We start from the raw sequence: 22,916 nt of genomic DNA, 5'->3' as shown, positions 1-22,916 counted from the left end.
CCTGTTCTTTGGCAGTTGGGTTGTATTTTAGGGGGAAGCCTTAAGCATGCCCTCTAGTGGTTAAATTCTATTAAAGGAAACTATTTGTTTTCATAATAGCCTTGTCTTTTTATTTCTTGCTGTAGATTTGGCCTGGCACCTGGGCACCTCACATTGGAAACATGCATCTCAAGTACGTCAACTGATTTAAGGGGGTCTATCCTTTTTTAGCCTTGTTTGGGAAACCTTATGGTCTTGAAGAACCTTGGGGATTTTTTTAATGTGCCTAACTAAGCAATTTTCTGTGGGCTGTAACAATGAAAACTTGATTGCTCGTTGTATAAGAACAAATTGATTTACTTATACAACTGATTCTGTTCTCCGGTTAGTTTAGCCATTCTGAACTTAAAAATCAGATGAAACTAATGCTGGCTAAACTACTGAATGCTACTTGCAGGAGAGAACTAGATGATTTCAAGCTTCTAGGGTGGTAAATACATGTATAATTGTTTACATAAAAGAAAAGCTGGGTAAATTTCATGTCGTATAGTGGCTCCACTTTATGTAGCCTGTATTAATGTGAAATATTTACCTGAATATTCAATAAAAGGCAAACAGTATTTATAGGTTGTGTGTGAGAATTTTGGAAGAAGATATATGTGGTTATCATTGGTAGCTGCCACGACCAGTGGTGCATCCTTTCAGAGTCACATCATTAGCGCGTGGGGGAAGGGAGGGGGGAGTGTTTCCATGTACAGCCATCTGTGATACGAACTCCGCTGGGTTCTTCCCCCTGCCAGTCATGGTGACTGTATGTTTGTTTGTTTTTGTGAACATCTTGTATATCTTTCTTTTCTGGGTTAGTTCTGTTTCTTGTAGTGCTCTTTTTCCAGGTGGGTTGCCTGAGACACTCAGGTATTGTTCAGTGGCTGACTTGACACCTTGGCAACCAATGGTGTCTTAATTTGCAGAAGGTAAATCAGTAGCTTATAGATGAATGCAGGGCTTGGCTTCTTCACCTGACTCTGTGACTAACTGCTCAGAAGCAGATACTAGGAAAGCAGAGACCACTTGCTACCAGAGAAAAATGTAATTAATTAATTTAAAGCTTCTTATAACCCTTTAAATCTGGTAAGAGCTTCTCAAGTCTCTTCCATAAGAAAGAAGGGGACTTTTGCGTACTACTTAAGGTGAACCGTCCTTCTCCACCCAGACTGATTCCAGTGTTGGCCTGCACTTGGAAGTTTTCCACTTCCTGCATTCAGACTATGTTTATTTCTGATTTTGATCAGTGGTGATGCAGTAACTACACTGAATATTTGGTCCATTTCTCAAGCAGGTAACTACAGTGCACAAACCGTCCAATGTAATGGACCACTTTTGATGGTCTCTTAGACCAGAGAACAGATGGAGACGACTTTGCCTTCCTTCTTCCTCCTCCTGACCATTCCTTACATGCAACAGCAGTTTCCCCAGGAAAAGCATGAGGAAAGAGCACCCAAAAGAGAGGATCAGTGATAATTTGCATGGAGTAAACTCTTGAAATAATGTAATGGTGTGTGTTCTGTCCCAGTTACTCCTATGTGTGTTCAGGAGTACTGAAAATATGAAGTGCACAAGTAGTATCTGAGTACAATAGGCAAATAAACCTCAGAAACAATACTGGATGTGTTCAGATGTTCTACCTAGTGCTCAAGAAGGAAACGCAAAAACAAAAAATTTGGTTTTACTGCTACCCTGACAATGCAAATGCCAAAGGAGAACCACTTGTGTTAACACTAATTGTATTAAAAGCAAATGGTGAAGGAAAAAAATGGCAGTCTAGTAAAGGAGCTTTCGTGCTTGCTTAGGCATCTGTTCTCGGGGATCCTTGGGTGAGTTGTTGCAGCTGTGGCCCTGTGGATGGCACTCTGCCTAGCAGCGTGTGTACAGGAATGAGTTGTCCTCAGTTTTGCATTAGAGAAGAGTCCTGGAGCTCTGCTGTAGGCATTGTGTTAGCTCCTAAACCAGCTTTGTGAAGCACGTGTGAGAACCGGGCTGTGTCAGTGCCAGGTGTGGGGCTGAGGCTGCTGCAAGCCTGTGTGCTGCTGGGGTGAGGAGGCCTGGGGGGCCAGGGCCCTGCCACACTTGCGTTTGGGTCCGCTGCCCCTCGAGGCTCCATGGCGTGGTGGGCAGTGCTACCTCCTCGTGCCCCATCCTGGGTGGCTGCAGCTTCCCTGCTCCTGATGGCTGCAGCTCTACTCCAGCTGGCATCCTCTGCTGCGCTACATCAGGCTGTGTGTGCAGGGGCCGTGCTGGGAGAGCTGAACTTCCATCGAGTGAAGAGTGGTGGCCTCGGCCGCCACATCCCTGCCTGCTCCATGCAGCCCCGAGCTGGTGCCTGCCTGCCCTTTTCTGCTCCTGGGCAGCCCTGGCTGTGCCTCTCTGCCTCACTCCTGGTGGTGCGGGCACCTCCCTGCCCAGGGACACTGCAGCAATCCCCCAGGTCCTGGCATCTGGCAGGCCTCCCCTCTGTAGCTGGAGTGGCAAAGGGAACCTGAAGTTTTGTGTAAAGACTGCAGAAGCTGTAGCCACTGCAGAGGCCATCGTTGCTCTCCTACAACCCACGGGAGCAGGCAGAGGCTGTGCCTGGCATCTGAGGGCTGCATTGCTGGGGAATGGGCTCCCGGCAGCACTGCTGCAGTTGCTGGGGACAGTTCTGCTCCCAGGCTGGGATAGGCTGCACCCTGGCTCCCGGATGGAGAAGCGTCCAGGTGCAAAGGCTGAAGTGCAGCAGGCACCTCAGGGCTGGACTTGGAGCCACCCGGTGCTGTGGCTGGCCAGTACTGCGTGGGCTGCCCCAGGGAAACGTGTGGTTTCCACACCCGTGCCCCTGCTGTGCACTGTGCCTTGCAAGGCTCTGGGAGGCCCAGGAGGAAGGAACTGTGGTGGAAGCAGCTGCTGGGCAGGATGGCGTTCAGTCTGTAGGAAGTCTCACCGTCGTTCCAAACGCAGCCGTGGCTCCCACCATGGCCAAGCGCTGCGTTCCACCCCTGCTCTAGGCTCAGGCCCAGGCTGTGCTTCTCAGGGAAGGGGGCTGCCAGGGGAAAGCAGTGCCTGACAGCCCCCTGCTTTTGGCAGGTACCCACATCATCTACGTCCGCAAGTTCCTGCTGGAGTGCAAGAATTCGCCCGCGGCCAGGACTCTTCCCTGCTGCCTGCCCCAGATCCCCGGTGTCACCTCCCTGGCCCCGTGCAGCCTCGTCAAGCTGGGGGAGCTCAAGGAGCAGAATGAGAGTGAAGAAGCCATGCCAGGTGAGCAGCCCAGGCAGCACGGCCCCTGCCTAAGCAGGCGCTAGGGTCCCGCTGCCTGGGGTGTGGGGCTCTCACCTGGCCACGAGGGGAGATCCCGTCTCAACCCTGAGCTCAGGCTGGCCCCGTTCCAGCCGTTTGCATGTCTCCTTTGTGGCAGCCCTATCCTAATGCTAGCCTTGTATACCTCCCTACCCCTGCAGATCAAGACCAGTGTGAGATGGGACATCTGACTTTCCAGCTTCCGCTCTCTGGGCCGTGGCTGGGCCTGTTCCTGGGCCTCGTGGAGGTGCTGGCACCGTGACCAGCTGGCTGCAGTCCTCTCTGATGCTGGGGATGGATATGACACCTCAGGCTCTAGCACAACTGGCTGGTGCAGCTGCCTAGGAGCTCATGCTTGATTAATAAACACCCTGAAATCCCTGTGTGGAAATGATGAATCTCTCTGCGCTGGGGCTCAGCTGGGTCCTCAGAGCCCTGGGGAAGGCAGCTTGGAGGAGCTGATCAGTGCCAGGTAACCTTTCAGGTTGCAGAAGTATTTTCCCTCCTGCAGTGAGATCCTGCATGTTAATAGAGGACCCTAGGGTTATGCCCAGCATTGCCTGGACCTGCACTGAGGCCAGTACTGCACCTGGAAGTACAGGCTCATGCTGGGGCCCAGCTGGATCTGCTCCCACGTTTGGGATGCTATGTGTCCCCCCCACTGCCCTAGCTTAGCTGTGGTTGGGGCAGCTGCTGACCTGCGAGCACAGGCTGGAGCAGTGCATATGGGGCTGTATGGGGTCACTAACAGCCAGAACTTACAGGGCTTGGTGGGCCTGGGCCAAGTATCGTGATGCTTCTGCCCCCTACCTGAGGCTGCCTGGATCGAGGCTGCCAGAATCTGAGCCATGCTACGATGATGGTGACAACACGGCCTGTAGCTGTGGCATGAACCGAAGTTCTGTGGTAGCCGAGAGCCGACTGCACCAAAGTTCCAGAGCAGGCCGTGATCAGGGGCAGATTCGTGCTATTTATTAACATGTAGTGAATTGCCACTGAAATGTTGCAGTGAGTAAAATCCCCCTTAGGAGAGCGCTGAGAGCCAGGAGGGTTGCCCCTCCTGGGAGTTCTTTCTGCTGGCACCTGGAGGCAGAGGCTGCCCTGCTTGGGGTCTGCAGCTCCGTGCTTGGCTTCAGGAAGCCTCCTGGTCAGGCTCGGCCTCAGTGCTGTCATCCCTCGGTGCAGCCGGTTCCACGGCAGGCAGTTTCCTTGTCTCGGCTATCAGGCGCTTGACGCCTACCAGCCACTGGCTCACCTCATTCACATGGTCCACCATGAGGGAGCGGTGGATTTCATCTGCTGCGTCCCAGTGGCATTGCTGGAGCTCTGCCAAGAAAGGGGAAGCTGTCAGCAGCTCTGGGTCAGCGTTCCCATAGCCCAGTGTTGGTTTGTGTGCAATACCCCCCCCCTCACCTTGCACCAGGAGGCTCATCCTCTTCTTCACGGGGGCCGACAGCTTCCCCTGAGACCACGCCTCTCCGAGCACTGTCAGACGCCGCCCAATGTCATCACCCACTTGTTTCTGGAAGCACCAAGATGAGCCCTGGAGGGGACCTGCCTCTGGGCAGCCCTCCCAGGCAGGGGTGGCTCTCCTCTCTCCAGAGACATCCTGGGTCTCCAGTGGGCTGCCACACTTCCATGTTTCCCTCCACAGGACAGCAGCGCTGTGTTGTTTGAGCAGCCATGCCTCGTGGGGCTAGGAGGCAGAGGAGCAAGCGCCAACGGCCTCACCTGCATCGTGGGCCGACAGTTGGCAAGGGTCTCCCTCAGAGGGCCAAGGACAGCATCTGCTGGCACATCGCCGCCCTCAGAGCTCTCCTCTGCAGCCGGCCTGGCACTCTCTGTCCTCAGGGCAAGGTTAACAGGCCCAAGCGGGGGTGGCCCCAGCAGTTTGGGGGGCAGTGCTGCGGATGCAGCAGGGGCATTGTCCGGAGGAGCACCTGGGGAGGACATGTGCCAGCATGAAGCCCTGTCAGCGGCATGCTCTGAGCCCGGACAGTAGAGGCACCAGCCAGGCGCAGGGAAATGCAGTGTTGCCATCCCCATAAAACATGCTGAAGGGGAAAGGGGATCTTAGCCCACCACCACCTCCTGGCTCCATTGCCCCCCTGGCTGCACAGGACGGGCACTCGGTTGTTCCCCTGTGCTTGGAACTGTTGTGCCAGCGCCGCCTGGCCCGAGGGGCTGCAGCAAGAGCGGGCACCGGCGGTTCTGCTCTCCAGCAGAGCCAGCCCGTGCTGCTCACGGGGCAGGGGGACGCAGGACGCGCTGCCCGGGCCGGGCCTGGTCCCACCGGCCCGAAACGCGGAGTGCCACGGCTCCATCCCCGGGCGGTCCCCTGGGGCAGCCTTGCGGGCAGGGCGGCTGCGGGAGCTGGGCGGGTGCTGACCTGGGAGGGCTCCCGGGGCGGGCACCCGGCGAGTGAGCGGGGCTCGCCTGGGGCCCGCGCCCTGCGCCTGCAGCCCGTAGGAGAACTGGGGAGGGTCGTTCCAGCCGCGCTCCTTGTTCCCTGCGGGGGCAAAGGCCACGGTGAGAGGCTGCCGCTCGGCCTGGCGCCGGCCCGCCCGCGCACACAGCCCCGGGGCCCGGCCCGGCCACGACGCCGCCCCGCGCCCCGCTCTCCCCGCTCCCAGCCGCCCCCAGCCCCCCGGAATCGCGTCCCCCCCGCCCCCCCCCCCCCGTCCCGCAGCCCCTCACCCGGCTTCACGTAGAGCTCCGCCATCCCGCCCCGTCACCGCGCCGCGCCCCGGTGCCCTCCCGCGGGGCGGAGGCGGCCGGGGCAGGGAGCCGCGGGGCGGCGCAAGGCGGAGCCGGCAGCTGCGTGGCGGAGCTTTATTGGGGGCGGCGCGGCGCTGGGGGGGGGGGGGGGGAGGCGGGGGGCCGGGCCCGCAACCCGCACGGAGCCCCGGCCCCGGCAGCCGGGGGGGTGGTTCCGACGGCGGGGTCCTCGCCGGCGGCCGCGCTCCGGCCGAGCCGGGCCCCGGGCTCGCCCCGCTAGGGCAGGTGCAGCAGGGAGTGCTTCTGGCGGAAGGCCTCCAGGAAGGAGAAGACGCCGCGCTTGCGAGGCCCGGGCCCCGCAGCCCCGCCGCTGCCCCCGCTCGCCTTCGGTACCTCCCCGGCGAACGGCCCGCCCGGGGCATCCCCGGCCGCCGCCCGCCGCCCCTCCGCGGGTGCGCGCTTCGGCCTCGCCCCCGGCGCGGCGGCCACCAGGCACTTCTGGTACTGCACCTGCAGGGACACGGGGGGGCACGGCGTGACGGCCGCCCGGCACCAGGGTCGGACGCGCAGCTCCGCGGGGTGACGCCCGGCAAGGCATGTCGGCACCCTCCTGACCCCGCCACCCTGCCAGGGGTGGGCATTGCGCCCAGGCGTCCGGCCTTGCCCCCCCCCCCCCCCAACTCCCCTGCAAGGGGGGGGGGGGGGCTGCCCCGAACCCCCTGCCAGGACCCCAGCTATGTCCGGGCTCAGACCAGGTGAAGGCGTGGTGCGGGCGGGGAAGCAGCGTGGGGGCCCCCCGGGTCCCGCTCACCATGCAAGCTGCCTGCACCGCCTCCGAGATGGTGCCAGCATCGGGCTCGCACCAGAATGCTGTGCACTGAAAGTGCTGTCCCGTGTCCACGATGAGCGCAAAGGTGTGTGCATCCCTGCCCACCCCGAGGAAGGTCACATATCGCACCTGGCACTCCCAGATGTGGGTCCTCTCTTCCTCCTGCTGGGATAGGACAGGCTGATCCATCACACACCAAACCCACAGGCAACCCTGCACTCCTCGGCGCCCGCAGCCAGATCTCCTCCCCTTGGGGGCTTGGCCGCTGTGGGCCAGGCCCTCCCCACTGGGTTGCTTCTTCCTACCCTGGGTGCCTGCTTCAGCTGCATCACCCCAGGGCCCCCTCCCCTTCCCTCCCTGGTCCCACCTGTGCAGGGTGCACCCGCATGGCTGTGTCGGACACGCTGATGAGGGAGGGCGTCCAGCACTCCCGCCCAGGGCCTCTCGTCAGCTTCTCGATGGCCTCATTCAGTACGTCCATCCCTGGCAGGTGAGAAGCCTGGCTGTCGGTCCCTGCCCCGGCAAGGTGGCTGCTGGAGCTGGCAGCGGCGTGCTGGGTGCCCCGCAGGTAGTGGCCCCCTGCGCTGGGGCATGGTTGGCCACCCGTGGGACTCGCTCGGTCTCCCCACAAGTGGGCGTTTCTCAGGCATCCCTCAGCTGCTGCAGGGCCAGCAGCACTTACCCATGGCCCTGGGTACAGGCAGGCTGCCGATGTACAGTGCTTCATACTTCTGGATCGACTGTCTCACGGCATCCAGGATATCCACTGCCAAGAAGGGAGAGTTGTATGGGATCCCTGGCTCCCCCCACCAACTCCCAGGGTCCATCCCAAGGCCCACAGGGATGCATCAAGACAGGCCACGACGTTCTGTCTGCTGGGCATCCCGGGGCCCTGCTGGTCTTTGTGCTGGGGGTAGCAGCCCAGCAGCACCTGGGGACCTTGGGCACGGGGAGAGCAACACAACCCCTGCAGTGCACTGGCAGGGGCCCGGGAGCTGCAGCCAGGCCCTGTGCCCACGAGGTGGTACCTTGCAATGGCAGGTCGTTAGTGGAGATGGGTTCCAGCGTGATGGCGTGTGGCAGCCTGCTGCTCGCTACTGCTCGCTCGGCCACGATCTGCAAGAGACAGAGTGCACGGGGTCCCGCACGGTAAGGGGCAACCTGATGGCTCGTGTGGACACCCAGACACCCTTTGCTAGTGGAGGGTAAGCAGAGCTCTGCATGGGGAAACTGAGGCTCACAATGGCAGAGGCAGGGCTCCCGTGCCTCCCCTCACCCCCAAGACCCCAGGGCCACCCTAAAGCACACCCCCGTGAGCACCAGGGCCATGAGAAGGCTCAGGCCACCCATGCCTGCAGGCCCTATTATCCCACCTTGGAGCACATTTTGTGCAAGGCCTTGGCGATGCCCTTGGCAGGTACGTTGCAGTGGAAGACGTGACACTTGAGCACACAGGTATCCTTGTCACTGGCCACAAACGCAAAGTCCCTGCAAGGCCATGAGCAAATGAGTGAGGTCCCAGTAGAGGCAGCCTGCTTCGCTGCCCCTAGCCCTACACCAAGTTACCTGTCCCTGCACGTCGCAACAGGAGTGGAGAAAGGAGAGTGGATAGGTTACTGCCTGGGTTCCTTCGCCCCAAACGGGCAGAGCCACAGCACGCCCACGTGTTCTGCCCCTGCCTCCAGCACCTGCCATTGTTGCAGCCAACACCCCAGACACGGATGTTGAGGATGGGCTGGCAATGGATGAGGCTGTGGTCGAGGGGGTCTACCAGGCTCATGGTGTCCTTCTTCAGGATCATCACCAGGTCCTGGCCCTGCAGAGAGTCAGGGGCACCCTCAGCTTGGCAGCAGGCCTGGGCATCCCCAGCACACATCCCATGTGTAGGGACAGCCACATCCATTCAGCCTACTTGCCCCCTCCTACCCCCTGGCAGGACCCCAAATGCGGGGACATCCCCACAGCCTGTCCCCCACAGGCCTCTCCGGTACCATTCCGATGTGTGGGGACAGCCCACTCAGGCACCCCTTGTCACTGTCCCCTTGTGTACAGACAGTCCTGTCAATCCCACCTGCCCCACGCTCAGGCCAGCAGCACGGACACTGTACGTGGTCAGAGTTGGCTCTGCCACTGGCACAGGTCCCTGGGCTCCCCACTCCCTTTGTGTGAGGACAGCCAGCTCCAGCAGCACTGGTCCCTGGGCACGGAGGGGATAGGTACCGTGACTGAGCACCATCCCAGGCTCTCACCTCACCCCAGTTGTCTGCAGAGCCCTGGCCCTGGCACTTGCTGTTGGAGAGCTGCTGGATGCAGTTGTTGACAGCGATGCTGCTCTTGCCAGGTGCCAGGTCCTCCTCAGGGATCTCGACCCAGCCCAGTGAACGTACAGCGAAGCACTGAGCAGAAAGACATCTGGGGCTTGAATGACAGGCCAGCACAGCCCCTGTCTCATGCCCCTCACCGTGCCGATATGGCCACCCCTGCCCTTGCTTCCATCTCTGTGCCTGCCAGCTGCTAACCGCACACTGCTCTGCCAGCCCCAGCACACGATACTGCAGCGAACCCTCTGCGTGGGCTGGGCTGGGTGCAGGAATCTTCTGGCACGCCAGGAAGCCCCCTGATGCAGTACCTTTGAGCTGGGCTCCGTGCTGCGCTGGAAGTCGTCTCTGTGCCAGGGCAGTGAGGTCCTGCAAAGGGACAGGGTGGTGAGGGGAAAGCGCCCGCTCAGTATTCCTGACTCTGGGCACGAATGTCCAGAGAAGTGCCAGAGAAGAATGCCCTGGCACCAAGAGACCCCCACACCACCAGCTGGGTGCTATCCCACGAAGGTGCTCAGCTTGAGCCTGCTGGCTCCCATCTGTGCGGCTGTTCTGGGGGAATACACCAGGGACCAGCACCCACTGGTGGTCATGGGACAACAGTACCCCTGAGTACCACAAGCTGGCAGAGCACACCGGCAGCCCTACCTCCTGGAGAGCGAAGCCATGGGGCTGGGAATGGGCCTGGTTTTTGTTGGGTGCTTCACGACGGAGGCCTGGCAGTCCTGAGAAAGAAGACGAAAGGGATGAGGGCAGCAAGAGGGGTTGTCAGGAGAGTACGTCTGCAGAGGCACCAGGTAGGAGGCCTCCCTTCCAGGACAGCAGTCTCAGTTCACAGGCAGCCTGAGAAGAACCAGGATGGGGTCAACATGGGCCCTCCTGAAGTCCTTCAAGGGGCTTAAGCCTCGCCAGGAATGGGTTGAGCAGGACTTTGGGGTGACAGCGAGAGTCCTGCTCCAAAGGGAGGCAGGACAAGGTACCCGGAGGGTCCTTCAGCAACCCACCCCCCAAATGGCAGGCTTCTGCCACGTAGTGGGAACCAACACTCCCCTCCCACATTCCCTACCATTTCCTGGAGCGTCTCCTCTCCATCAGCCTTCAGGCACCCTCCTGGGCTCGTGGTATGTGCGGGGTGCTGCCACTGTGTTGTGCCAGTGGGCACGTGCCAGTAGTAGGTGCCCAGAGTGTCATGGATTTTCCTCCAGCCTGGGGGGAGGTCTGTGTCCATCTCCAGGCTCTGGTCACTCCAGAGGTTGTCTGTGCAGAGAGAGTGTGAAGCAAGGGGGAAAGCTCCCACAGCTGCTCCCAGCTGCAGGGAGCCTTGAGAAGCAAGCAGCTTTGGCCAGCAGGGACAGGGTCATGCAGCTGCCTCTAGGGCGCAATGTGCTGCCCCAGAACACAGCCGAGCACAGGGTTTGGGAGAGGAGTGCTGACCAGGAAGGTTTACAGAGATGCCAGAGAGGCTGCAGTAGCAGCAGACCCCAAGGCACCACAATCAGTGCAGGCAGTTGCCTCCCTGACATCTGGAGGAACGGGGTGACCCCCACCATGAGCACAGAGAGCTTGGGCAGCCTGAAAGCCTTGCCAGGGAAGTTACCATGCTGAGGTGCCCAGGCAGGGCACAAGACCGCCAGCCCTGAGATCCCCCTGCTAGCACTCAGTTCCCAGCTCTTTGCCAACACTCCAGGATGCCTGAGGCTGGCTTCCTCCCAGCTGTGCTGGGGAGAGGCGAAGACCCTCTTCCCTGCACCTCAAGCTCTGAAGAGATTAAGAAAACGAGCCCGTGGTACAGATAAATAACGAGATCTGCTCCTGGGCATGCAGCTAAAAATACACAGAGGTCATCGTGCCCCTTGTGGGTGCTTATCCCCGGGAGCTGTGCTACTGGGAGGGACGGGCTGAGCGTAACCACATCGCTGACCGCGGTCCAGCCGCCACCAGCGGGGCCGTGGTCACCGCTCCGACTCCTGCACCCCGCTGGACTCCACACCGGGGCCCAGCCCCAGCACAGCCACCGCCTCCTGCCCCACGTCTGCTCTCGGGGTTCTGGCTGCGGACCCAGGATCTGCCCCCCCACCTCTTTCCGCACCCCCCCCCCCCCCATCTCGCCGTGCCCTGCCCACGTCCTTCCTTAGGGCACCGGGGAGAGCAGCAGAAGGAAGACAATGGCGTAGAGCGTGGAAGGGCTGGGACCAGCAGCTCCTGCAGCAGCTGGGCCTGGCGGAGGGGCTACCAGGAGCCCGGCGCCCCTTGCCTGAGCTCAGCCCCGCGGGGGGGGGGGGGGGGCGAGGACGATCGTGGCCCCCGACCCTCACCCAGGCGGCCCGGCCCCGGCTGCGGGCCCCGTCCCGGTCCCCCCCCCCCGGCCCCCCGCCGCCCCTGCCCGCCCCCGGCTGACCGTCGCAGTTGACGAGGATGATGGCCAGCATGTAGTCCTTGCCCAGCATGGCCCCGGCTGCCGGGCCCCGGCTGCGGCGGGGGGGCGGAGGGGCCGGGCCGGAGCGGAGCGGAGCGGGGGCAGCGCCGGGGGCCTGCGGCTGCCGGGGGCCGGAGCGCAAGGAAGGGGCCCGGAGCTACCGGGGCGGGCGGCGGGAGGGCGGCGTTTGGGGGGGTGGGAGGGGACGTGCGGGCGTCTGGGCGTGGAAAGGGCGCTGGATGCGGCTGGGGGGTGGGATTGGGTGGGGGGGGGGGGGGGGGGGGGGGGGGGCGGTAGGGAACGCGAGGGAGGGATTGCGGTGCGGGAAGGGGGCGTTCGGGGGGGGGGGGGGGGGGGGGTTGGCTGAGTGTGGGGCAGGGGTCCTGAGCGGGTTGGGGGTGTGCTTGTGTGGAAGGTTTTCAGGTGCAGGGAAGGGGATGTTTGGGTGTGGAAAGGGTATTTAGGATGTAGGGGCAGGAAAGGAGGGTTTGGGGTGTGTTAGTGGGTTCAGATCAGCTCTGTTCCACTCCATATGCCCTCGGGTTAGTTCTTCTCGCTCCACATGCCATGAGGTTTTTTCCATTCCCTTGCCTTTCACGCAGATCGCCCCTTTTCCATTCCATCCACGCTTATTCTACATTAATTCTCTCTCATGCATGCTCAGATCCTCTCCATTTAGGGGGAAATCAGAGGATTCGCACATGTCTAAAGACAACTGCCTGTGGTCCAATCTCTTCCAGACAGTAATGAAGACACCTGACTGTGGGTGCCAGTCGTGTTCCTGCTTTCATGAAACGTGCAGAGCTCTGCATCTCCAGTTTGAGACTTCTGTTTTCCATGCTGTCCTGAGCTGACAGTCTTAGCTCAGTACCTGGGGACAGAAGCTCTGGATGCATTTGTTGTACATCTCGATTTCACAGAATCAGAGAACGTCTCGGGTTGGAAGGGACCTTAAAGATCATCTGACTCCAAATCCACCATGGGCATGGGTGCCACCAACCGGATCAGGTTGGCCAAGGCCCTATCCAGCTTGGCCTCAAACACCTCCAGGGATGGGGCATCCACAACTTCTCTTGACACTTGCTCCAGTGCCTCACTACCCTTACAGTGAGGAATTTCCTCCTAATGTCTAATCTAAATCTAAATCTAAGACCATTCCCTCTTGTCCTATCATTATCTACCTGAGTCCTTCACCATATTTTTTATAAGACCTCTTTAAGTATTGAAAGGTCTCAATGAGGTCTCCACAGAGCCTTCTGTTCTCCAGGCTGAACATCCCCAGCTCTCTCAGCCCTTCTTCATAGGAGAGGTTTTCCAGCCCTCTGATCATCCTTGTAGCCCTCCTCTGGACCTGCTCTAACAGGTCCTCAGCTTTCTTGTGCTGGGGACCTGGATGCAGAACTCCAGGTGGGGCCTCACAAGGGCAGAGCAGATGGGGACCATCACCTCCCTCCACCTGCTGGCCGCTCCTCTGGTGATGCAGCCCAGGGTGCAGTTGCCCTTCTGGGCTGCAAGCGTGCACTGCTGGCTCACGTCGAGCCTTTCGTCCACCAGAACCCCCAGGTCCTTCTCTGCCGGACTGCTCTCAATGAGTTCTTCTCCCGGTCTGTCCTCCTGTCTGCGATTGCCCTGACCCAGGTGCAGCACCTTGCACTTGGACTTGTGGAACCTCATACGGTTCACATGGGCCCACTTCTCCAGCCTGTCCAGGTCCCTTTGAATGGCGTCTCTTCCTTCTTTGGTATCAACCACACCACTCATTTTCCCTATGGAGCCCTCCATGTGCTGTTACAGACAGTCCCTCCAAGCATTAGGTGCCCAATGACATGTTCCAAGATGGTTTGCAGTCTATGGAACGTCTGGGCTTCTTCTAGTAGGGCTTCTTCTAGCCTGGATGTAGCATATATTCTTGAGAGCCTCCCATGCCAACTCATCTGCCCTACTTCTTTCCATGCATGGCTCTGCACAGAGCTTGTATTTTTTTGAAGTACAAAATAAATTTTTCATGTGTTTCCTTGCTTTCAGCTAGGCATTGCATTTTCGCTCAGAGCTCAGCCCAATTCGTGCGTTCTGTGGGCTAACATGCCTCTAATCTCATGAGACTGTTTCACAGTACTCTTCCCTTCTATCTGCTTGTCTGCTGGCCTAAAAAAGGCACCAGCTCCATAATCCAATTTGGTAGCAATCTACCATTATTTCTGTCTTTTTATCTTCTGTTGAAATCTGTTTTATTGGCTCCAAGCTATTTTTTCTATTTCTTTATGAGGAGCAACTGAAGGAATCGGGGTTGTTTAGTCTGGGGAAAAGGAGGCTGAGGGGAGACCTCAGTGCTCTCTACAGCTACCTGAAAGGAGGTTGCAGTGAAGAGGTTGTCAGTCTGTTTTTTTTTTGTTGTTGTTGTTTGTTTGTTGTTTTTTTTTTCCAGGTGACAAATAATAGGATGCAAAGAAACAATTTCCAGTACCACCAGGGGAGGTTTGTCTTGGATATTAGGAAGAATTTCTTCACAGAGTGTGGTCAAACTTTGGAATGGGCTGCCCAGGGAAGTGGTGGAGTCTCCATCCCTGGACGTATTTAAGAGACATGTGGATGTGGCACTAAGAGGCAAGGTTTAGTGACGAGACTCAGTAGTTAGGCTGATGGACTTGATGAGCTTGAAGCTCTTTTCCAGCCTACATGATTCTGCATCTGTCCAGAGCTAGCGGGATCTCTGAGATCCTGTTTGAGCTTCTTAGGACATATCTTGCCTTACTCTAGTCCTAGCCCAAACCATCCAAGCATGGCAGGAGTGAGAGAGGCTGGTGGGTCCCCGTGATCTGTGTTCAGATGTGTCTGAGGCAATGGGATTCAAAGACAGTTGCAGACCAGCTTTGACGAGACCAAGTCACATTTCCTGTTCTTCCACTACTCAAGAGTGAGCTTACTGCTATTAGCAGCAAGCTTAAGGTTACTTGTAATATCATGGTGTGCTCTTCTGCATATGTTTCCTTGTCCTTAGTGCAACTGAATTTTATAGAACACTTCCAAAAACTGGACTTGGGTATTCAGACATGTGGCAACAACTCTGAATCAAATTGTTCCGGTTTTTCTTCCTTCTTCGCAGACCTGACAGTGACCTCCAAAGAAGAAGAAAGGAAAAAGAGAAAGTCTGAAGATGCCAGATCAGAACCCCCCTGTCAACAAACGCTTGCTTCTTAAAGCATTTGGTTACATGACTAAAGGCTAATCAAAGGAAATAGAGGAAATAACAGCAGGCAGAAAGAGCCGTGTAACCTACTCAGTGAAAATGGAGCACACTAAATAGGCTGATCCTCATATCATCAGAGAAGAACAGTCCCTGGTGCCATGGGTGACCCACCCCTGCATCATCCCTGGTGCAAAACCCACCAAGGTGACTCATTGAAAGGAACTGTCTCCTGGTAACATCATGAAGGGTAATTATGGCCTACAGCGATATAAGACATTACGGGATGCAGAAGGAGAATTTAGAAATGGAACAGAGCAGAACCTAGGGACTGCATGAAACTTCATATGGGATGTTTAGGGGAACAGACATAGGAAGGGGAAAAGGTGGGATCAGTGCAGATATGGCAGGAATGAACATGGCAAAACAGAAAAAAAAGAAAAAAAAAAAAGAGAAGAGGAGCCAGTGGCATGTAAACGAGGGGCAGGTAGGTATGCTTGACCGACAGAGCATTTTGTTTCATCACTGTAGTCTGTCCTATACTCTTCTTAAACCCTATTTCTTCTGTGTGACTGTGCTGTCTGTTCTGAGCCTTTGTTTTTGAGCAGCTACTGAACCTCAGACTGCACTAGCTGCTGAGTAGACTAGGTGGTCTGGATACCCCCGGCGTCTGAGGGACCGGGCTGGTCCGCCATAGAAGTGGGTAAATTCTATGTGCTTCTATGTGAGGGAAGGGACATTGCTCCTAGTTGCTAAGGTAAGCACCAGGAAGCTCTTTTGGTAAAGGTAAGCTAAGCTCTTTTGACCATTGCTCTAGAACTACACCCTAAGAAAGGAAAATACAACACATGAGAGTATGTAGCAGGGAGAATACCTTGCACACTCACCCAAACCTGCTTTAAGCACAGTTAGTTCAGCTCTGGACCAGATATGGATTTGAGGGCAAGCTGTTGATGGGAGCAGCCATACAGGTGACCTGGTTATAATGGAAAAAATACAATCAATTACCATTGAGCATTTATATCCCCACAAGCTAGCACCTGACAGGCATTGAACAGGACAGTTTGAGGCACTTCTCTGTCACATTCACGCATATCTTGACAGGGTATCCTGTTGCTCCCCTTCTTGGTCATCCTTTTTCCAATCTGCCAATTGACCAAGGCCCTCTGAGGCGTAAAATGACCAGAGTCAAAACTAATAGTTGACCTCTCCCTGCCATTATTTTTAAATCTTAGGTTTCCAAATAATTATCAATATTAAGATGAACTCTGCTACAAGAATTAAAATCCTTTGGGGACACTTCAGTTCTGTATAGGCCAGTCCTTTCTCCCAATCACAAGTCACATTCATTAGTTACTTGCAAAAATAAAATTTGGTTTACAATTATAAACTTTTATCCCACGCAGAGTCTACTATGAAACTTTCTTATTAATTTTAACTTTCAACGATTCTTCTGTAGGAACAACTTCCCAGGTACTAGGGTCGACAGATGCTTTCACTTGAGTATAGTGAGTCCAACCTTTTCCCACAGTTCTTATGGTTGTTTCAGTAGTGAGCAGTACTTGGAATGGTCCTTCCCGCTCAGGGCGGAGTTTTGTTTCTCTCCAGGTACATATCAGCATCCAATCTCTCGCATGGAATGAATGCACTGGGAATTCCAAAGGTGGGGTTTGAGTCAACAGCCCATGAACCGTGAGAGATGTCAAGGAAGAAGACAACCTGAGTATATAGTTTTTGAGAAAAATATATTTGGTTTCAAGAGTAGGTATCTCACCGCTTCTACCCAGGTATGGTAGTCCAAACAACATCTCATATGGCAAAACTCCTATTTCTTTCCTAGAAGCAGTTCAAATTCTAAGAGCTAAAGGTAAGCATTTTGTCCAGGAAAGTTTAGACTCTAAAACCAGTTTTGACAGGTGTTTCTTTAACTTCTGATTCATTCTTTCCACTTTCCCAGACGAGGAAGGATACCATCGAGTATGAAACTCCCATTTTATTCCCAAAGTTCTCATTAATCCTTGTGAAATATACAAAGTAAAATGACTTCCTTGATCTGAGTCTATATTTTCAACAATCCCATACATAGGGATAATTTGTTCCAGAATTATCTTTATCACCTCAATAGCTGTTGTTGATACTGAAGGAAAAGCTTCTACCCATCCTGACAAATGGTCAATTAATGCCAGCACGTACTTGCATCTACCTACTTTATGTAATTCAGAAAAATCTACTTGGATTCTCTGAAAAGGTCAAAGTCCTGGCTTCCGTCCACCCAGAGGTTGTTTCTGCTGAGCCTTCTTATTCACTCGTTGGCACGTTATGTAGCTGTTACACACCTGCATTCCTACACATACATATTTTCTCAATACAGCATCACACATTGCCTGGACTCCCCAGTGGCTTCCTTGATGTAGAACAGCTAAAATTTCCCTCATTATTTGTTTATTTACTATTTCTCTACCATCAGGGAGAGTCCACCATCCTTCTGACTCCTTTGTTCCTAACTCCTTGAAGGTTTCTATCTCTTTTTCTTATACTTATTACTTCTTACTTCTATATCTTTTTCTTATACTTTTCTTATACTTGCTTTTCAGGTGGAAGCTTGAAACACACACGTAGCAGAACAGCTTCATTCCTACTTCTCATTGCAAAGCCAATTCTTTAGTCTTTTCATCTACAATTCTGTTTCCCCATTCAACTAGGGAGTTTCTTTTTTCATGTCCTGTTGATACGCACCACAGCAATCTCTTCAGGTAATAACAGATTTTCCAAAATCTGCCTAATGAATTCTCCATGGATCGATTCCTTTCCCTTACTGTTTATTAAACCCCTTTCTTTCCATTTTTTTCCCCAATGTATGTATCATCCCATATGAACATCACAAATATATAGCTCCCTGTTTCCCTCGTAAAACTCTGTGTTATCAATTCTGACGTAAAAACAGCATTTTTGGTCCCACACATGGCAGTGGGCGGGGGACCGCGCTAGGCACGGCCTGGTGGGAGGCGTACCGCCCACCCACGCCCTGCCCCGCACGGGCCGCGCATGCGCGGAGGCGGCGCCCTGCCGCCACGCACCGAGCGGCAGGCGGGGCAGACCGCGAGCTCCGCGGCGCCCTCTGGCGCCACCTGCTGGCAAGTGCCGGTACTGCAGGCGGGGGGCGGCATTGCCCTCTGCTGCCGCCCGGTGACGAGACAACGGTACCACAGGCGACGGGCGCTGCGCATGCGCAGTTGCGGGGCTTTACTCGAGGGCAGCAGGCTCAGCGCGGCCTCGCAGAGCCGTGCCCGCAGCAGGGCTCCGAGCCGTGCCGCACCCCGAGAGCTAACCCCTAAACGGAACCCCGAATCCAGCCCTTAAGCAGAGCCAGCAGCATCCAGCATCAGCAGCAGTGTTCACGGATCCAGCAGCAGTGTTCACGGGGCTTGGGCGCGCTCGTTGAGCTCAAGCAACCCAGCACGTGCTTCGTTTTTTGTCGCTCTGGCATGGCCAGGCTAATGCCATCACTTTTATGAGCAATTCTCTATTTCTTTGCTTTTTTCTTTTTTTTTTTTTTTTTTCTTCTCTTTGTCAGGAGGGCATCCTTTCTGAGCTGGACATCAGGTGCTCTGAAGTTGAGACTGTGAGCTTGTAGTGGCAAAGGAGCAAGAATCTTGGACTGCAGTCCAGGAGGCCTGAAATTCCCTTGGCAAGCTTTACACAACCGCACTCCCAACAGGACTCTGAGATTTCTCTCTCTCCGAACTCTTTCCCTCCTCTAATACTCCCCCTAATCTTAGATTAAAGCTACCTAAGCCACCCATGAAATAGTTATAACGAAAGCCTCTTGGGAGACTGCAACTGGCAGCCTTAATCGAATCCCACACACAACAGGACTCTGAGCTTCGTCGTTCCCAAAACCTAAGCCCTAAAACAGAACCCCGACCCCAAGGCAAAGCTCACTGTATCTAGCTGCCAAGGCGCCATCTCTTTTACAAGCATTTCTCTGTTTAATTGGTTTTCTTTTTATTTTAATGCTTCTCAGCTGGACACTGAACTTTATTGCTCCCCAAAACCTAAGCCCTAAACAAAACCCTCACCCCCTAGGCGAAGCGAACTGTAACTACCTGCTAAGGAGAGCTGGAGCTCGGCACTTCTCCCTGAATGCAGCACTGATTTTGTCGCTCCGGCATTGCCAGACTGATGCCATCACGTTTACAAGCAATTCTCCATTTCATTGGTTTTCTTTTTTTTTTAAATGCTTCTCTTCTTTCAGGAGTGCATCCTTTCCGAGCTGGACATGAAGTGCTGTGCTGAAGTTGGAACGCTGCGTGTTTAATGGCAGAGCGGCAAGAAACTTGGACTGCAGTCAAAGAGACATGAAATTCCCTTGGCAAGCTTTACACAACCGCACTCCCAACAGGCCTCTGCACTATCTCTCCCTCCAAACCCTTTCCCTCCTCTAAAACTCACCTTACCCTTAGACTACAGCTACCTAAGCCTCCCATGAAATAGTGCTACCAAGGGAAGCCTTTTCGGAGACCTGAACACGCAGCCTTAATACAATCCCCCTCACAGCAGGACTCTGATCTTTGTCACACCCCATGAACTAACCCTTAAACAGAACCCTGAATCCCAAGGCAAAGCACACTGCAGCTAGCCGCCAAGGAGCACTGGAGCTCGGATCTTCTCCACGAATGCGGCTTGCCCCCTCGCTGGAGGACCGCGGGGACTCCAGGTCGGCCAGAGTTCAGGCACCTTGCTAGCAAGGCAGACTCGGCAGCTCTGGCAGCACTGCTTTGCTGGGGGCTCGGAGCCCTTTATCTCAGCAGCCCAGCTGCGCACGGCTCACGGTGGTGGGCACTGTACATCCCGCCCAAATCTTGCCCCACAGTGCTGGGCTGGCGCTGGGCTCCTGGAACCTTGCTGTGCCATAGTGTTTTGGCGATGCCACCTTTTTTTTTTTCTTTCTCCACTGCCGCCACCACCACCATGCTTTTGCACATGCTCTGCGCCTCACTAGGCTACACTCGCTAACCCCCTACACCCACCCGCGCCCACACCACCGCAGAGGGGGAGGCCGGTGCCCAACACCACCTCCCAACGCGTCTGCCCCACTGCGCTGCTTTCTCCTACCATATGCTTCCCCTTCACCGCTAACACATCCTGCGACAGTGCCCACAACGTGCACACACCTTCCTTGACGCACACCATCGCTGACGCTACCACCCCAAGGACTTCACACCTTCTCTGGAGCTTATTTTGCGTGTTGGGATTTTTGGGACTTCACCTCCCCTCCTGAAAGATCAGGACACCAGGAGAGGAGAGGTGCTGCAAGATCTGCCTGAAGGAGGAGTGATGGCAAAGGCTTTAGGGCAGCCGAAACAAGGTGTGCTAAAACCTTCAAGGATCTTTCCCTCTTGACCACTGCCACTGTTGCATGCCAAGGCCCAAGGAGCACACTGCTGCGGCATGCAGCACGGCTGGGGCTCCCAGGCAGTCTCAGGGCATATTGCCTGAGGCCAGGCATTTTGGGTTTGCTTCATTCCCCCCCCTGCATGCATATCTGAGTCCTGGTGCTGGTGCAGCCCCTGCTCCCGACCCCAAAAAGCCCAGCCACGAGGCCGGGCACTGCCGGCAGCTCCGGGTGAGCAGCATCAGCACAGTGCTGCAAAGGGAGACTTCTACCAGCTGCAGTTCTAACCCTGAGGTTCCCGATCTGCTTTCCCACTGCCAGCTGCATTTCAACCCATTAAAGGTCATCGGAAGTTGGGTTTATTTTTAGTTTTCCCTTTTAAGCTGCCCTCAAGCGCTGAGGAGCGGTGGGAGGAAGAACCATTCTCCCTCCCACCAGCGCTGGACCAGGACCCCAGGACACTGATGCTGAGCAGCCGTGCCCACCACGAGTCATGGCGAGAGGCACGGCGCTGGTGGCACCAGGCTGGCACGCCTCCTGCCATGCTCCCCGGGGAGCCCCCGGCCGCTGCTTCCCAGTAAGAGCCATGTAGCCTTGGCAAATGCTGCTGCTTCCTTCTTGCCAGAGTGGCGTTATCACAAGGGCTTGGTTTTCCTTTTGTTCCTCATATTGTTTCGTGGGGAAACTGAGAAGCACAGCGGTTCCTGCACAGCTTGGGGACCACTGGGTCCCTGCACCCAGCTGGCTGTCCCAGGGACACAGCGTTTTCCTCCCCCTTCCCCATCGCCCTCCCTCCGTCCCGTGCTGCAGCCAGCCACCACAAGGAGCATGAGCCACGTAGTTAGGAAAAATCATTTCTTTTTACACTTCTAAGGGTAAGAAATACCGCAGAACCGCTAGCCCCTGGTAGGTGGCGGGTTCTCTCTTTTGTAGGAAACCTCACTTTTTTCTTTTCTTCCCCGCAGTCTAAAAATGGAACGCGGACACTTAAAATAAATTCCTGGAGAACAAAACTGAGAAAACACAATGGGATTTGCATCAAAGTGTTTGGATTAATTAGCTTAAACTGAAAGCTTTCATTCTGATTTCAACCTCAGCTTTATGTACAAAAAAAATATATTAAAGCAGCAAAGCTTTGCAAGTTGAAAAATCAAAATGTTCCACCCTGAAAATATCAAAACGAGATGCTTCGCCTCGCTGAGCTGCTTTGTTTCTTTCTCAAAGCAAATGGCATCAGGACCAACACCTTTGCAAGCAGCTTGGATCAGTAACAGTTTGAAAAAAATCTAGATCAGTATAAGCAATTAATATCTTAAGCAGTTTTTTTTTTTTCCTTTTTCCTCCCAAGGAAGTGTAAAACTACTAGCTGGCCAAAATTATCAAACTATTTCTGTAAATACTTTCCTTTTACTGTGTGGTTGGCACATGGAGCTTGAGCCCGAAGCCCTGAACTTGCTGCTCGGTGCTCTCCGTGTTGGACACATCGGTTCGGCCCCTCGCAGCTCATATTGTGAATACTGGAAGGGAAAGAGGTATGAAGGAGGCTGGGATTTTATAAATGTTTGTAGTCTAAAGATGAACAAACCAAGTTTTTGTGAACATTTTCCTACTGTGGGTGAAATTGAAAAATGAAAAAACGGAGATCTGGGGGGTTGTGCTCACTTTGTTATTTTCCTTTCTCCTTCCTTGTCCCGTTCATTTCTGTTTCAAAGGCAAAATATGAAAAGGGTAAAACCAGAAACAGGGAAGAAGAATAGAGCAAAAGAGAGGCTGGAAGGTAGAAATGCGGGGAAACAGAGAAGTTAAAATGAAATATTTTGAACGTGTGATTTTCTAGAGACATCTCCAGATGAAATACATTTCCTTTGCAAACCTCGCCAACAAGAACAACTTTGACGTTTGGAGCAATTTTCCCTTTGGATTTTCAAGCAGCTCCCCCACTGCAGCACCGTGTCACACTGCTGTGCTCTGCAGGTCAGCATCCAGCGGTTCCTGGGTGTGCTCACTCGTGGGAAGGGCGCCCGTGGATGTCCTCTGGCCCCAGCTGGTGTCGCTTGTGTCCCCGCCGAGCCCGGCTGCTGCTCAGGACGCCAGTCCCCATTTTAGAGCCTCTCCTGGTTCTCTTTGCTAGCCCGGTTCTGCAGTCCCGCAGTACTTTCCCCACGCTGTGTTAATTATACTGTGGGAACCGGCTGCTCGATGAGGTTTCGCTGCTTCTCCGTGCCGTGGTGCTGCAGCTGCTTCGGTGGGGTGAGGCTGGGGAGCGGCAGGGACTCATCCTGACTCCTGTAAATGGGCTGGGTGGCCTTGTGCCTCCCCGGGCCCTGCCACACCATACACCCCAGCTTGTGATGGAGAAATTTGGGTTCTGCCATGGTGCAGCTGCTGGTGGCCGGGGGCTCCGGGCAGCAGGGCCGGGGGCTGGCTCCAAATGGTTTTGTGCGAGGATGGGGACACTGATGGTGCGGTGGTTGCTGCCATCTATTGGCTCTGACAATTAATAAGCTGGAGGGGGAGAGCCCCGCTGCCCACGCTGTGCACTTCTGCAGGGTTGGCAGCAATAAGCTAACGAGCATTCCCGTGAGGCTGTGGGTCTGCTGGGGGACGCTGAGGCTGAAAAGCAGAATAACGTCCCACGGGGTGATGCTGAGTGCAGAGGGGGAGGCAGAGCTTGGGTGCTCCTCGGCCAAGGTCCCTGCAGCAATGTCCTTCCCGGGGGAGGTGAAGGCACCCTGGGATTTGCA

The 22,916-nt window shown here is 55.5% G+C and overlaps 3 protein-coding genes across 15 annotated transcripts in view; 1 reads left to right on the top strand and 2 right to left on the bottom strand.

The window, feature by feature from the left end:
- ANKHD1 (ankyrin repeat and KH domain containing 1) overlaps positions 1-3,693 on the top strand; it is a 119,634-nt gene extending 115,941 nt beyond the window's left edge. For 8 of the 12 annotated variants that reach the window (XM_035559631.2, XM_035559630.2, XM_035559629.2 and 5 more), the window contains 3 exons: positions 126-172; positions 3,100-3,273; positions 3,474-3,693. In XM_035559631.2, coding sequence (XP_035415524.1) covers positions 126-172; positions 3,100-3,253 — 201 coding nt within the window. In that variant the 3' untranslated portion in view covers positions 3,254-3,273; positions 3,474-3,693. Of the gene's footprint in view, positions 1-125; positions 186-1,318; positions 1,638-3,099; positions 3,274-3,473 lie in introns of those variants that run through there. The other 4 variants (XM_035559635.2, XM_035559632.2, XM_035559633.2 and 1 more) reach the window with 3 other exon arrangements.
- Positions 3,694-4,262: 569 nt separating this feature from the next.
- SRA1 (steroid receptor RNA activator 1) lies at positions 4,263-6,127 on the bottom strand. 2 transcript variants are annotated; one of them, XM_035559639.2, is made up of 5 exons: positions 6,010-6,127; positions 5,702-5,821; positions 5,044-5,252; positions 4,726-4,834; positions 4,263-4,638 (listed from the first exon to the last, which is right to left on the bottom strand). In XM_035559639.2, the coding sequence occupies exons 1-5, from the start codon at positions 6,032-6,034 to the stop codon at positions 4,445-4,447; spliced, it is 657 nt and encodes a 218-aa protein (XP_035415532.1). In that variant the 5' UTR covers positions 6,035-6,127; the 3' UTR covers positions 4,263-4,444. The 2 variants fall into 2 exon arrangements, with proteins under 2 accessions (XP_035415532.1, XP_050569532.1); XM_050713575.1 differs by lacking the exon at positions 5,702-5,821 and having other exon boundaries at positions 6,010-6,114.
- A 179-nt stretch (positions 6,128-6,306) lies between these two features.
- APBB3 (amyloid beta precursor protein binding family B member 3) lies at positions 6,307-11,642 on the bottom strand. The gene is made up of 13 exons (XM_050713574.1): positions 11,576-11,642; positions 10,244-10,434; positions 9,826-9,902; positions 9,489-9,546; positions 9,109-9,255; positions 8,548-8,675; positions 8,426-8,431; positions 8,233-8,347; positions 7,888-7,975; positions 7,542-7,625; positions 7,227-7,342; positions 6,842-7,039; positions 6,307-6,540 (listed from the first exon to the last, which is right to left on the bottom strand). The coding sequence occupies exons 1-13, from the start codon at positions 11,622-11,624 to the stop codon at positions 6,307-6,309; spliced, it is 1,491 nt and encodes a 496-aa protein (XP_050569531.1). The 5' UTR covers positions 11,625-11,642.
- Positions 11,643-22,916: the final 11,274 nt, after the last annotated feature.

This window comes from Cygnus atratus, chromosome 14 (genome assembly GCF_013377495.2).
Source record: "Cygnus atratus isolate AKBS03 ecotype Queensland, Australia chromosome 14, CAtr_DNAZoo_HiC_assembly, whole genome shotgun sequence".
NCBI classification, from domain to species: domain Eukaryota; kingdom Metazoa; phylum Chordata; class Aves; order Anseriformes; family Anatidae; genus Cygnus; species Cygnus atratus.
This window is presented reverse-complemented; position numbering and strand designations above follow the sequence as displayed.

Bases quoted from the DNA above. Each gene is read 5' to 3' on its own strand.
- SRA1 (XM_035559639.2), bottom strand. From the start codon at position 6,034: ATGGCGGAGCTCTACGTGAAGCCGG. The intron at 5,253-5,701 runs GTCAGCACCCGC...TGTCCTCCCCAG, and splicing joins CGCCCCGGGAGCCCTCCCAG to GTGCTCCTCCGGACAATGCC. The intron at 4,639-4,725 runs GTGAGGGGGGGG...CTTTCTTGGCAG, and splicing joins GATGAGCCTCCTGGTGCAAG to AGCTCCAGCAATGCCACTGG.
- APBB3 (XM_050713574.1), bottom strand. From the start codon at position 11,624: ATGCTGGGCAAGGACTACATGCTGGCCATCATCCTCGTCAACTGCGAC. The intron at 9,547-9,825 runs GTAGGGCTGCCG...GTCCCTTTGCAG, and splicing joins ATGGCTTCGCTCTCCAGGAG to GACCTCACTGCCCTGGCACA. The intron at 7,976-8,232 runs GTGGGATAATAG...TGTCTCTTGCAG, and splicing joins TGCACAAAATGTGCTCCAAG to ATCGTGGCCGAGCGAGCAGT.